The sequence below is a fragment of the Herpailurus yagouaroundi genome, unplaced genomic scaffold (genome assembly GCF_014898765.1).
Source record: "Herpailurus yagouaroundi ecotype Mexico unplaced genomic scaffold, PumYag 189, whole genome shotgun sequence".
Lineage (NCBI taxonomy): Eukaryota > Metazoa > Chordata > Mammalia > Carnivora > Felidae > Herpailurus > Herpailurus yagouaroundi.
In genome coordinates, this window is record NW_024412420.1 from 2,768,079 (window position 1) to 2,783,201 (window position 15,123).

Consider the following 15,123-nt stretch of genomic DNA (forward strand, 5'->3'; position numbering starts at 1 on the left):
GCCTGGAGCCTGCTTCCCATTCTGTGTCTCCCTCTCTCTCTGCCCCTTCCCCGTTCATGCTCTGTCTCTCTCTGTCCCCAAAATAAATAAACGAAAAATAAAAAAAAAAAAAAAAATGAAGTGTGGGGTGGTCCAGAGCCAGCGGCCAAGAAAGAACCCGCGGGCAGGAAGAGCTGCACCGGGGTCGTGAGGGGTAACTCATTATATACCCTCAGATTGAGAGGGGGGTCAGGGATAGAGTAAGTCTCAAAGGAATTTTGGAAGCAAGGTTTCCAGGACCTTGAGGGACTAGCTGTTGCTAGGGAAACACCATTTATTACTGTTTACTAAAACCTCAGTCATGAGACCGTTTAGATGTATATCAGGGGCCATAAGCTTGAAGTACAATTGCCAGCATATATCTTGGAGGAGTTGAGATAAAGGCAGTTTCCAAAGGAATTTTTATATTTTAAAGTAGACTTACAAGATCCTTCAGGTTGGGATAATGTTAAGCTAAGATTCCCTTCTGCCCCTAGCAAAGTGTCATCATCCAGGCAGCTGAACTCCTAGAGGGAGGTCACTCTACTAGTTTCAAGGACTTGTCAATGGGCTGTAGCCAGTATGGGAATTTAATTTTTCATTTGCCTCAGTTTCCCACAACACCATGGCAAGCATTTAAACCCCTTTCCTTTGTTCTTGGGTAGCCAGGAGTATCCAAGGAAAATCACATACATTCATATCACATACCTGGGAGTGGGGGTACTGTTAGCCTCCACTTTACCCCCAGCTTGCCCATGCTCCCTCATCACTGGGAACCCACAAACTTGTGACTGGTGTCTAAGTGAGAGAAGTCATGTGGGGACTGTTCCCCAAAATGTACACTTAGCTAAACTCATTATAGTAGCTGAACATTAGGGAGGTGCCAGTGTAGGAAAGGCCACGTGGGAACTGCAAGTCCTTCTAAGTGAGTATCAGACTCTGCTCACTTCTCTAGTCTGTGCTGCAGCGCCCTCCCCACACCTCCAGCCACTGGACAACCACCTCAAGCTCAGCATGTCTTCCTATAGCCCCAGATCTCAGAGACCAATCCTGTCCTTAGACTACAGGCGTTTAAGGAGCTCTGGCCCAACACTCTGGGACTCAACACTAGCGCTCTGTCAGAGCACAGGGAGAAACAATCAACAGACCTGGTGTAGCAGCCGGGGTCTTGTTAGAAAGAAGTTGACTAGGGCCTGGGTGGCTCAGTCAATTAAGTGTCCAACTGTTGATCTCAGCTCAGGTCTTGATCTCAGGGTTGTGAGTTTCAAGCCCCAGGTTGGGCTCTGCACTGGGCATGGAGGAAAGGAAGGAAGGAAGGCAGAAAGAGACGGAGAAGGAGGGAAGGGAGGAAGGAAGGAAGGAAGGAAGGAAGGAAGGAAGGAAGGAAGGAAGGAAGGAAGGAAGGAAGGAAGGAAGAAAAGGAAAGAAGGATTTAAAGGAATTTCCTACAAAAGGGGGGTCCCAGGCAACCAAAGGGATAGAGCAGTTGGTAGCCAAGAATAGCAGCCCTAGACTCACAGACAGAAGGAGGGAAAATGGAAGAGGATTCTGTAAAGGCAGCTGTTCTGTGCCACAGCCAGTGGCAAGTAACCTGTTTTTTCTTCCCCCTTGTCGGCAGGGCTCTCCAGCAACAGACGCAGCTGGAGTTAGGGGCAAGGGAGGCTGTTGACATAGCCCATGTAGGTCAGCCTATGGGGTGGAGAGAAACAGAAAGCAGATCTGGAGGTATAGAAGGGAGATATTCAGCACCTGGTTTCAGATCCGTTCTCTGTACCTACCAGCTGTGTGATCTTTAACACGTCACGTAAACTCAGTTCCCTCTTTGATAAAACAGAGGGCTTCAGTAACCAAGGACCAAAAGGAAATAATGTACATGAAGTATTTAGCATAGCAAGGTCATAGCAGAGGCTCTGTATCCGGCAGACAGTAGTACGAAGTAGGATTGCTGCTCTGCCTCTGCCTTTAAGCCTAGCTCTCACACCTGGGCTTCTGACTTCCTTCTGAGACCCAGATGCCCCCAGTACCCCATTCTGATAATAGGATCCAGGTTATTTTTATTGTGCCAGAGGCCCTGTTATTCACTTTATCCTACAGCCTCCTAGGAATGACGCCTTGCTGCAGGCTTGTAGGTAACCATGGAAACCCGCTGCCTTCATCAGGTGACTAAAAGCAAATTGGTAACAGCCTGATGAAGGTGAAGGGGAGAGAAGCTGAAAACAAAGACTTTTAGGAGGCAGGTTAAGCAAAAACCATGCTCCTGACTTGGAGTTGAATATTTTGATCCCTAGAGACATTAGCACCCAGCTCCACTCAGTGGACCCCTCCCTTAAGTCACAGTGCACATAGGACAGAGTATACTCACAGTGCAAGGCAGGGTTGGAGGCCCCCATGCCACTCTGTCAGCTGACTTCCAGTGAGTTCGTAACTTGCAAACTCTGCAGGAGCCATTTTGATTAAAAAGCTCTCGGTTTCAATCAACCTCCTCTGAGAACTTGGTTCAGGAAACCAGGACTAGATTGGCCAGAAGCAGATGGAACACATCTACAATGTTATTTTTTGAAAAATTTTAAAGTTTATTTATTTATTTTGAGAGAGAGACAGAGAAAGAGCATGAGCAGGGGAGGGGCAAAGAGAGGGAGAGAGAGAATCCCAAGCTGGCTCCTTGCTGCCAGCACAGAGCCTGACGCAGGACCCTAGCCCACAGACCGCGAGATCATGACCTGAGCCGAAATCAAGAGTCTTGACGTTTTAACCGACCAAGCCACCTAGGCACCCCCAGAGCTACAATTTTAGAGAGAGGGAGCATATTAGATTTTTAGGGCTGCTGTTACAAAATACCACAAATTTCTAGGGGCGCTTGGGTGGCTCAGTCGGTTGGGCGTCCAACTTCAGCTCAGGTCATGATCTCGAGGTGTGTGAGTTCAAGCCCCGCGTTGGGCTCTGTGTTGACAGCTCAGAGCCTGGAGCCTGCTTCAGATTGTGTCTCCCTCTCCCTCTCCCTCTGCCCCTCCCCTGCTCACGCTCTGACTCTCTCTGTCTTTTAATAACGAATAAACGTTAAAAAAAAAATTAAAAAAAAACAAAGTACCACAAATTTCTGGTTTTGACAGCAGAAATTTATTGTCTCACAATTCTGGAAGCTAGAAGTCTGAGACTCAGGTGTCAGCTTTCTGAGGACTGTGAAGAAGATTCTGTTCTGTGCCTCTCTCCTAGTTTCTGGGGCTTATCTGTCCTTACTTTGGCATTCGTTGGCTTCTAGAAGCATCACCCTGACCTCTGCCTTCACTTTAACATGACATACTGTGTGTGTGTATGTGTGTATGTGTGTGTGTGTGTGTGTCAAATTATCCCTTTTTGTAAGGACACCAGTCATACTGGATTAGCCCCCACCCCTTAATGACCTCATCTTAACTAATTGCATCTGCAAGGACCCTATTTCCAAATAAGATCATATTTTAAGGTGCTAACGCTTAGGACTTCAATGTATGAATTTTGAAGACACAATTCAACCCATAACATAAAGTGGGGAAATTTAATCACGTGACACCTGTCTTGGTTCTTAAATATTGACCCTTCTGGAATTTCTCACCACTGGGCTACCTTCCTATCCACAAGCCTCCGATATTCTGGGTTGTGCCTTTTGCTCTACACCACTAGTCTTGCCCATCTACATGCTCCCCTTCTGCAATCTAGCTCCCTCTGACCCCTGGGTGTACGCCTCTGTATCTCTAATCTTCCACTATTTTTTCTGTCTGCGTGCAAAAATTGAGTGTTTTCTTAGAACTGGCCTCACTTCAAGGGTGTAATTAATCCAGGTCCCTGTTTCTTTAGCTGTGCCCCAGCATCTGTAGACAGTGGGGCCAAACCTAGCTGCCTTCTAAGGGAAACCAGCAGTGTTTGAAGTTCATGAAAGTGAGGACATTTAGATCCAAAGTTCAGAACCAAGTAGGAGAACGCTTAGGTAAGCAGAGTTATAGTGTATCTTGGTAGATCTAAGGATGTTTACTACTGGCCGCTTGAATGGATGCCCCAGGCCCATAGACAGATTATGGCCACGTGGAGGTCTGCAGATGGGTCCTACCCGAGAGTAAAGCAAGAGTAATCTGGCAGTGGTTAGGAACATGAATTTTGCTCACTAAGCCTTAATTTTTGCATCCATAAAATGAGACCCATAAACAAAAGTTATCTTATGGGATTTTTGAGGTGATTAAATGAATAATGAATGAATGGCCTTAACCCAGTGTCTGATAAAAAACTAAGCATTCAATGGGCCGCCTGGGTGGCTCAGTCAGTTCAGTGTCCGACTTTGGCAAAGGTCATGATCTCATGGTTCATGGGTTTGAGCCCTGCGTTGGGCTCAGTGCTGACAGCTCAGAGCCTGAATCCTGCTTCAGATTCTATGTCTCCCCCTCTCTCTGCCTCTCTCCCATTCATCCTCTGTCTCTCTGTCTCTCAAAAATAATAAATAAACATTTAAAAAAAATTTTTTTAAAACTAACTAAGCATTTTTGCTATGGTAATCATGATGGCCATTTATAGACATTTTACTGTTTCTACAAAGTTCCATGAGGTTGACAACTAGTTTCTGGGTATGACAGATTAGAACTGCTGCTCCTTTCTTCTTGAAATTATTCACCCAAACAAAATTCCACAAACTCTTTGGGGGGAAATGTTAGCTATTCTTTGTGGTATTTCTACACAGTACTATAGGTTGTGACCATTGATCCAGAAGAGAAGCTACCAATTTGTGATCTACTTAGATATTAAGTAGCTCTCTTGGCATGAGCAGGAAAAGAGTAAAAGGTATCTTTTTCTTCCTCTCGAAATTCTATGGGTTCCTGAGATTCCAACACCGGGCTAGAAGTAGATCCTCTGAGTGATAACAATTATCCTACACACTTCCTAACTTAGCTCAAAAATACCCACACTCTTTCTAACAGGGTCAGGAGCACCTGATCATTTTGAAAAGATAATTTCCTCAGATGAGACGTGAACTGCACAAGTAATCATTATGTGCATCCCCTCCTGCCCCTCCACAGTGTGATTTAATGTATTTTAGGAACCTAAAGTTCAAAATGTGAGTTTCCTGGGTAGAAAAAACAATCTGTCAGAAAGCACTTAGGAAAAGGCATAGCAGACAGATTAAATATATGCAAAGATCTGTCCTTGGCCCTCTTTTCTGTTTTCCTTGACAATGTCATTCAAATTCCAGTTTGTGATGGAGGTTCAGGTCTCTGCCTGCAGCTGCAGCTGACAGTCTCTGGAAGGCTGGCTTCTCCATCTCTAGTGCCTACTGGAAGATCTACTGACACCATCGTAAAAGCAATAGATATCAGAGGGAAGTGATCATGTCTACTCTTCCAGCCCTGTGTGTGTGTGTGTGTGTGTGTGTGTGTGTGTGTGTGTTTCTGTATTTTTCTCATGACACTCTCTTAGTCCATTCAGGCTGGTAAAAACACAATAGACTGGGTGACTTAAACAACAAAATTTTATTTCTCATGATTCTGGAGGCTGGGAAGTTCAAGATCAAGATGCCAACAGGTTCAGGGTCTGGTGAGGCCACTTCCTGGTTCATAGATGGCCACCTTCTCGCTGTGTCCTCAAATGGCAGAAGGAGTGGGAGAGGTCTTTAGGGTCCCTTTTATTAAGCACTAATACCATTCATAAGAGCTCCACCCTCATGACTGAATCACCTCTCAAAGACCCACCTCCTACTATCATCACAATGGGGGTTAGGATTTCAACAAAAGAGTTTTGGGGCAACACAAACATTCAGTACATAATGGACATTTACTGCTTTCTATGTTGTATTAATTTCTTTATATACATGTCATATCTCCCTTATAAAATTTTCAACTTCTTTTAGATAAGATCTGTTTTTAATTCATTTATATTGTACAGTGTGCCTCTCAAACAGTGAGTGTTGGCTTTAGAGTTGGTTAGTCCTGGCCATATATAGGACCTCAAGGACATTCCCAAAGAGGGCTATGATCTTCTCAGTTGACATGGTTTATACTTACTGGGGAAATGAAACAGAGATGATCTTTGAAAACAGTTTTGCTGGTGAGTGAGCCAAGTGGTTTAAATCTTCCCATTGCTTACTCAATATTAAGAGATACAACACCCCACAGAATTGGGCTCAGTTATAGAGAAGATTTCTGAGTAAACATATTTATTTATTTATTTTTATTTTAAGAGCAAGAGAGAGTGTGAGTAGGGGAAGGGCAGAGAAAGAGGAAGAGAGAGAATCCCAAGCAGGCTCCTCCCCACTGTCAGTGCAGAGCCGGAGATGAAGCTTGATCACATGAACTATGAGATCATTACCTGAACCAAAATCAAGAGCCAGACGCTTAACCAACTCAGCCACCCAGGCACCCCTGAACATATTTTTTAAATGACATTAAGATTTGTTAACAAAGAGGCTCACTTTATTGTCAAATTAGTACCAGAGGTGGGAACATCATAAAATGGATACAGGATTGTTGCATGATTTTTTTTAGCGCAATACCTGAGATTTGTTGTCTCACAGCTTTGAAGAATGAAGAAGTGGACACAGAATAAAATGAGCAGCAGGCAAAAGTTTATTAGAATATAAGATTAGAAAGTAAGAATAGTATGAAAGCTCTCTTTGCAGAAAGGGAGCATTTGAAAGTGAATGCTCCCAACTATAGGCAAGGGTCTTCATTTTATAGGGTTTTGGTTGGCCTCTCCTTCCCCCCATTCCTTCTCAGGTTCTATCCTTATTGGCTTGATAACTCTAGGTGTTGGGTTGTCCACTCCTGATTGGCTCGACTCCATTGTGTGAGGAGTTAGAATACGGTCATACTGTCCCTCATAAACATAAGTTTTATGGTTTACTTACTTTAGTTAGGTATTTTGATTGTCAAATTCCTAAGGGGAACCTGAGGGGCATAGGTGGTGTCTGTTACGTTCTTAAGAGGAGCCTTACGCTCGAGGAAGTTTGCTGTGGCCAACACTCCCAGCATTGTTGCAAAATGTGTGTTTTCCCCATCCAGGGACCTCAGGTCCTAACCATTCCCTCTCTGCCTATCTTATCTTTCCCCTATCATAGGATGAGAATTTCATTAAATACTAAGCAAAACAACATCTAAGTGCTGGAAAATAGACTATCCATGTGGATTATTGGAATAGTAGTTGGAGAGTAAGAACCTAGTATTTTTTCCTGTGCCCAGTGAAATGAAGAATAAATAATGAGAATGAGTAAGAGGAGGAAAAGAAGAAGAAATATTTACTAAGAAATTGGACAGGGCACCTGGGTGGTTCAGTCAGTTAGGCATCGGACCCTTGATTTCGGCTCAAGTCATGATCTCATGGTTTGTGGGTTCAAACCCTATGTCAGGCTCTGTGCTGACAGCAGGAATCCTGCTTGGGATTCTTTTTCTCCCTCTCTCCTTGCCTCTCTCTCTCTCTCTCTCAAAAATAAGTAAATAAACAAAAGAAAGAAAAAGAAAGAAAGAAAGAAAAAGAAAGAAAGAAAGAAAGAAAGAAAGAAAGAAAGAAAGAAAGAAAGAGAGAAAGAAAGAAATTGGAATGTGCTGGGTACCTCAGGTACATTATCTCATTAATCCAGAGTGGTAGGTAATATTATTTTGATTACACAGGTCACTAAATAGACATCACTCAGAGTATAAGCCATGGATCTGGGACCAAACTTGGTCCTGTCAATTTCCAGAATCCAACTCTTTTTTGTTGCTGTTTTTTGCTTATGTGAACATTATGTCTAAACAACAATAAAGATTTTAAAAGAAAACAAACACAATCTTATAAATGGTGGATATCTTATGGTAAAGACTTCTTTGTACTTTTTGTAGATGTGTTTAGAAATTTTTTGCTTGGATCAACTCTAAGTTTAGTTAAATACACATAACTGTAGTATATTGAGTTTTCAGTGAATTTTCCTAGATAATCAAACGAGATTTGGTGGCATATCTCATGATTCTCTATCCTCCCCCCACCAGTCCTCATTCCAGAAGTCCTAGAAATGGCTGGGATTTAGAACAGAAACTCTGTGGCATGCTGCCTACCTAGATTCCCTGCTTCAGGACAGAAGCACTCATTCTCCCACCTGCTAGGAGAGTTGGTTGACAGCTCTCAGATAAACATCTTTCCAAGAATTGCCCTTCCTCAACTGAAGAAGGCTACCTTGCTGAGGTCATGCCCTTCTCCCTGGTGGCAGCCACTGCTGATGAAGGTGCTTAGTAAGCAAACTGCGCTGGGAGAGGATGGGCTCAAGAAGCTCAAGATGCCAGGACAGGTCAAACTCTGTCCTCTTAGTGCCCCCACCAGCAGCTGCAGACATTCTGGCCCCCTTGATAACCCTTCCCCAAAATAGACACTGTGCTCAGGAGCGTGGGAGCCAGGTATGGGGTCACCACCAAGGCTGAGAGGGAGGAAGAGGACTTCACTGACTTTAAAGAATTAGGTGGATACTGGTTAGAGTTGTTTGCCTTCACCTCTCGCTGGAGGAACAGCAGCTGCAGGCAGAGCTATTTTATGATGTGTGGCTGTTTGCCAGGAACAGTACTATTTAGCCATTAAGATGCAAAACAACAGTTTCACAGGATGTTTGAGGCTTTGATTTTATTGTAGCTTTCTTACTAAGTGCCAGACACTGTGCCAAAATTTATGTGTGCACTATCTCATTTAATCTTTACAATAGCCCTTTGACACCAGGGTTGTATTAACCGATTAAAACACCGAAGTTTAGAGAGATTAGGGAATTGCCCCTGGAATTCACCATAATAAAGAACATCTAGCAAGCATCAGCCAAGTCTGTCAGGAATTTCAGAGTTTTGACTGCTGTTTTCCACTGACCCCCCCCCCATGATGTTGTAGCTCACCATAATCATCCAAAGACCTCATGTGACAAGCTGAAAAACATCCAGCTACCATCTTCCTATCAGCAGCAGTGCCTAACAATGTGTTTTGTAGATAGAAACTGACTTGAATTAAAAGGTGCTGACAGATCTCTTTAAAAATAGATGTCAGTGTGATAGACCACAAGCATATCAAAAAAGGCAGAGTTGACTTTTTATTCACACTGTGGAAAAGAATTGCAGTCCCATCCTCATTCATCAGAGTCTTCTATTACCTGTAACAAAGCAGAACTCGCAAAATCAGGTCCCAAGGTGATGCGTTTTTCTACAACTAAAAGCAGAAATGAGTGAAATGCTGTCACTGCCCTTCGAGATAAGTGGTGAGGTGGACACATCTACCTGCGTGAACAGCTTCCTTCTGAGCAGTTCCCTGCTGCCTGCTTTGGCTCCCCACCCCCCCCCCCCCCCCGGGTCCCCAGGAGCTGACACAGTTCCTAGCACATAGGAGCCTTTGGATAAATCTGTATGAAGGTCAACGTGCTGTTCTCAGTGACGTCCCAGGGTTCTGGGACCAGGAAAAAGAATCAACCTTTATTGAACACCCACTGAGCATCAGTACTACGCTAAGTGTTGGGGGTACAAAGGTGGATTCAGACAGCTACAAAATTTGCAGGGTCCAGTGCCAAATGGAAATGAGGGGTGCTGCACCTTGTTCAGAAATTAAGAATTTCAAGACAGTGACAGCAGAGCATTGAACCAAATGTGGGTCTTGTGTGACTGCATAGGTTACATGTCCAGGAAACTGGCCCCCAGGGAATTAGAAAGTTTCGGCTATCAAAGGGTTCTCAGCTCAGTGGTCAAGAAAAAGGCACACACAATGATGATTTGGTGTGATAAAAAGTGTGAGTTGGGGAGGGGGTATGAGTGTTATGAGAGCAAAGATTCATTTAGACCTCACACAGGTATTATAATCTCCCTTTTTTTTTTAACCTAAACTATTTTTACTGTATTGCCTGTTTAATGGCTTTATTGTGGTATCGGTCACATACCACACAATTCAATCCACCCATTTAAAGTATACAATTCAATGGTTTTTAGTATATTGATAGAGATGTGTAACCATTACCACAATCAATTTTAGAACATTTTCATCCCTCCAAAAAGAAACTCTACTCGCATTAACAGTCACTCCCCAGTTTCCTTCACTCCTCCCAACCCTAGGTAACCAGTAATTTTGTTTCTGTCACTATAGATCTGCCTATTCCTAGGAATGGAATTGTTGGTTATATGGTAACTCTGTGTTCCTGTTTTGTTTTTTTTTTAAATAACAGCTTTATTGAGATGTAATTCATATACCATAAAATTTACGCTCTTAAAATGTGCAACTCAGTGGTTTTTTGTGTATTTACAGAGCTATACAATTGCTACTATCTAAAGCTAGAACATTCTCATCACCCCAAAAAGAAATCTCATACCCCTTAGCAGTCATTCGCTATTTCCCCCTCCCTGCAGGTCCTGGCAGCCACTAATCTGCCTTCTGTCTCTATGGATTTGCCTATCCTGGAAATTTCATATAAAACGGAATTGTTATATAATATATGGTGTCGGTGTCTGGCTTCTTTCACTTAGTGTAATATTTTCAAGGTTCACCCATTTTGTAGCACATGTATAATCTCCTATTTACAGACAAGGAAACCAAGACTCTGGGAAGCTAAATGATTTGCTCAAGCTCACACAAGTGAAAAGTAGCAATATCAGGGTGAACAACCACACCAGTTTACCCAGGACCATCTCAATTTTAGCAGCGAATGTCCCATTCTTGGGAAATTCCTTAGTCCTAGTCAAACCAGGTGATCACCCCAGGCAGGACTCAGCCTAGTCTGCCTGCAGTACAATTGAGTGGCTTTGTGTGAGAAAGAACTGCAGGACTCTTCAGGTGAAACCAAGCCAGCGTATCCTAGAATAGTAGGAAATTTGGACATTATCTCAATATCCCTTAGGTCAATTTTTGTGCTCCTTTCATTTATTTATCTAAATTTCCATTTTAATATTCCCCAACTTCCCCCCCACCCCTCCTCCACTATTTTTTTCCATAGCACTACACAATTTACTGATGACTTATTATTATTACTTACTTATTATTATTGTTTCTGTCTGTCTCCACCACTCCCCTCCTTGAATATAAGCTTCATGGGAACAGGAGATTGCTGTCTTGTTCATTTAAGTATCCGGGTTGCCTAAAATAGTGTCTGGCTTGTATTTTACCGAATAATCCTTATCTGACACCTAGACCTTGCATTAGGATGTCTAGCAAGCCTATTTTAATATCTACCAGAAGGTGACTATGACAATTGGTCATGATAATACTCTTAAAATTCCTAGGTATAGTATGAAAGTCCAAGACTTTTTCTCTCTCTCTCTCTTTTTGATAAGTCTTAAACCCCCAAAGAAATTGAAAGAATAGCTAAATAAACATCCTAAATCCTTACATAGATTTACTAATTATTAACATTTTGCCACAATTGCATCTACACACACACACACACAAACACACACACACTATACATACTCAGTAGAGCACACAATTCTTGATTTCAGGGTTGTAAGTTCAAACCCCACCCACGTTGGGTGTAGAGATTACTTAAAAATGAAATCTTAAAAAAAAAAAAAGTAGGATGAAGTTGTATAAACCCTAAATGCCTAAAATATGGATCTTCTTGAAAAAGGAAATTCTACTAAATAACCACAATACCACTACTATCACACCTCAGAAAATTAACATTAGCTCAATGATACAATTTAATATAATATATGTCTATATTCAAATTTCTCCAATGGTTTTAAAAATGTCTTTTATAAGCAGGATTTTTTCTCCTCTGATGCAGAAGACTTATACAGTGCATTTGGTTGTTATCCGCTTACTCCCTGTTAGTCTAGAAAAATCTCTGCCTTTTGGTGGTTTTTGTGACATTGAACTTTTTTAAGAAACTAAGCTAGTTGTCTTACAAGTCTTTTCCGAACGCTGGATTTTCCTATTTCCTTATGTTTAGATTCAGACAAGAATTCTGCATAAGGGGTGTTGTGTACCTCTTACTGCATAAGATCAGAAGCTGCACATTGTCTAACTATTGGTGATGCCAAAGTTTGACTGCTTGGTTAAGATGATGTCTACCAGATTGTGCAATGGTAAAGATACATTTTCCTTTTAGAATTATTAACTGATCTCTGAGATGCTACTTTGAAGCCACGTGATTATCTTGTTCCCCAATATCCTTTCACTCAATAGCTTTAGCATCTGTTAATGATGGTACCCTGACACAATTATTATACTGGCAGCTGCAAACTCTAATATTCATCTACATGTACAAGCTGACATGCTTTTGAATCACTGTGAACACAGGTTTTTTACATTTCATTTAGTGTGTTATAATCCACTACCATCATTAATTTTTTTAACTTTATTTATTTATTTATTTATTTATTTTGAGGGAGAGTGCAAGTGGGGAGGGGCAGAGAGAGAGGGAAAGAGAGAGAATCCCAAGCAGGCTCTGTGCTGTCAGTGCAGAGCCCAACACAGGACTCTAACTCACGAACAATGAGATCATGACCTGAGCCGAGATCAAGAGTTGGACGCTTGGGGCACTCAGGTGGTTCAGTCGTTAAGCATCTAACTTTTGGTTTCGGCCCAGGTCATGATCTCACAGTTCATGGGTTCACGCCCTGCATCAGGCTCCGCACTGACAGCATGGAGCTTGCTTGGGATTCTCTCTCTCTCTCCCTCTCTCTCTGCCTCTTCCCTGCTCTTGCTCTCTCTCTCAAAATAAATAAATAAACATTAAAAAAAAAAAAAAAGAGTTGGATGCTTAACTGACTGAGTCACCCAGGCACCCCTACCATCATTAATTTTTTTGAAGCCCAAATTGCCCCAAATTTGGCAACTGAGTGCTCCTAAAACCCAAGCTTTATAATATTAGCTAATGTATGTGTCACAAAATATAATGATTTGGGGGCCACGAAATGCAGAAAAAATAGACCATATTCATATATTATTAAATTCTTTCTGGATAGTTTGCTGGCACAAAGTGTTTGCTACCTAAAACAAGTATAGAAAGAATCTGTTGACAATACCTTTGATATTCTTAGAAGCTATGTTGTAGAATGTTTTCTTTGAACTTGATGTATTGTAATAGGACTTCTTCCTAAGAATACCAATGAATTTTTATCTTTATATATATTTTTGAGCTTGTAACAAGATTTTAAATATCTTCAAACCAACTTTTCAAAGTGGCACATGAAGAGCTGGAAAATTAATACAACTGTTTTGGGTGCTGGAAATTTCATTTCCTGAGCAATGTTGATGGAGTATAAAAATAGAAGGAAACTCTAAGTATCACCCAAATAGATAGAATTGAGTCAGATTGCAAGTTATAGAAAGATAGACAATGGCTTTACCTCATGGGGACTATATTTCTCCTCATGTGATAAAAAAGCCAAGGTGGTCAGTTCAGGGCTAATGAAGCTGCTCAATGATATCATCAAGCTTTCCTCCTTCTTTCTATTCCACCATCCTTAGTCTGTCACTTTTGTCCCATGTTAAAAGATGACTACTGAACCTCTAGGTTGTTGCATTTGTGTCCTAGGTCAGGAAGAAGAGGGAAGGGATAGGAGGCCAAACTGAATGAAGGAACGTTCTCAGAAGCCCCAACCAGATACTTGCGTTTATATCTTGGCCAGAATTGGAACACATGGTCCCCTTCCCTGCAAGGGAGTGTACAGTAGAAGAAAGCAGAGAAGGAAGCTACAAATAGATTTTGGTACTCAGTACACAGTATCTACAAGCATGTAAATAGCTAGGCATCTTTAGTTTTATTTCATAAAAGTGACATCTAAAGATGTTAACATGGCCAAATTCTGTTGCCTTCCATTCATGAAACAAAACATTTTTTATTATTTTTTTTAAATTTACATCCAAGTTAGTTAGCATATAGTGCAATAATGAGTTCAGGAGTAGAATCCAGTGATTCATCCCCTTTATACAACACCCAGTGCTCAACCCAACAAGTGTCTTCCTTAATGCCCCTTGCCTGTTTAGCCCATGGCCCCACCCATAACCCCTCCAGCAACTCTCAGTTTGTTCTCTATATTTAAGAGTCCCTTATGTTTTGTTCCCCTCCCTGTTTTTTATATTATTTTTGCTTCCCTTCCCTTATGTTCATCTGTTTTGTATCTTAAATTTCACATGAGTTAAGTCATGATATTTGTCTTTCCCTGACTAATTTCGCTTAGCATAATGGACTCTAGTTCCATCCACATTGTTGCAAACGGCAAGATTTTGTTCTTTTTGATTGCCAAGTAATACTCCATTGTGTGTGTGTATGTATATGTGATATATGGTATATATATATGGTATATATATGGTATATATGGTGCATATATGATATATATATGGTGTATATATATGGTGTGTATATATATAGGGTATATATATATATATATGGTATATACATTGGTGTGTGTGTGTGTATATATATATGTGTGTGTGTGTGTATATATATACATATATATATATATATATACATATGTATATGTATATACCAAATCTTCTTTATCCATTCATCTGTCCATGGACATTTGGACTCTTTCCATACTTTGGCTATTGTCGATAGCGCTGCTATAAACATTGCGCTTTTGAAACAGCACACCTGTATCCTTTGGATAAATACCTAGTAGTGAAATTGCTGGGTCATAGGGTAGGTCTATTCTTAATTTTTTGAGGAACCTCCACACTATTTTCCAGAGTGGCTGCACTACTTTGCATTCCCACCAGGAATGCAGAAGAGATCCTCTTTCTCTGCATCCTCCAACATCTGTTGTCTGAGTTGTTCATTTTAGCCATTCTGACAGGTGTGAGGTAGTATCTCATTGTGATTTTGATTTGTATTTCCCTGATGATGAGTGATGTGGAGCACTTTTTCATGTGTCTGTTAGCCATCTGGATGTCTTCTTTGGAAAAGTGTCCATTCATGTCTTTTGCCCATTTCTTCACTAGACTATTTGTTTTTTTGGGTGTAGAGTTTGATAAGTTCTTTATAGATTTTGGATACTCACCCTGTATCTGATATGTTGTTTGCAAATATCTTCTCCCATTCTGTCGGTTGCCTTTTATTCTTGCTGATTGTTTCCTTTGCCATGCAGAAGCTTTTTATCATGATGAGATCCCAATAGTTCACTTTTGCTTTTGTTTCCTGTGCCTCTGGAGACATGTTGA

At 41.4% G+C, this 15,123-nt stretch overlaps 1 protein-coding gene across 1 annotated transcript in view; it reads right to left on the minus strand.

Annotated features, from left to right (window-relative positions):
* Nucleotides 1–9,047: 9,047 nt before the first annotated feature.
* Nucleotides 9,048–15,123, minus strand: part of YPEL2 (yippee like 2) — a 106,137-nt gene continuing 100,061 nt past the window's right edge. The window contains exon 5 of the mRNA XM_040496968.1: nucleotides 9,048–9,130. Within this exon, the coding sequence (XP_040352902.1) occupies nucleotides 9,107–9,130 (24 nt within the window). The 3' untranslated portion in view covers nucleotides 9,048–9,106. The remainder of the gene's footprint in view (nucleotides 9,131–15,123) is intronic.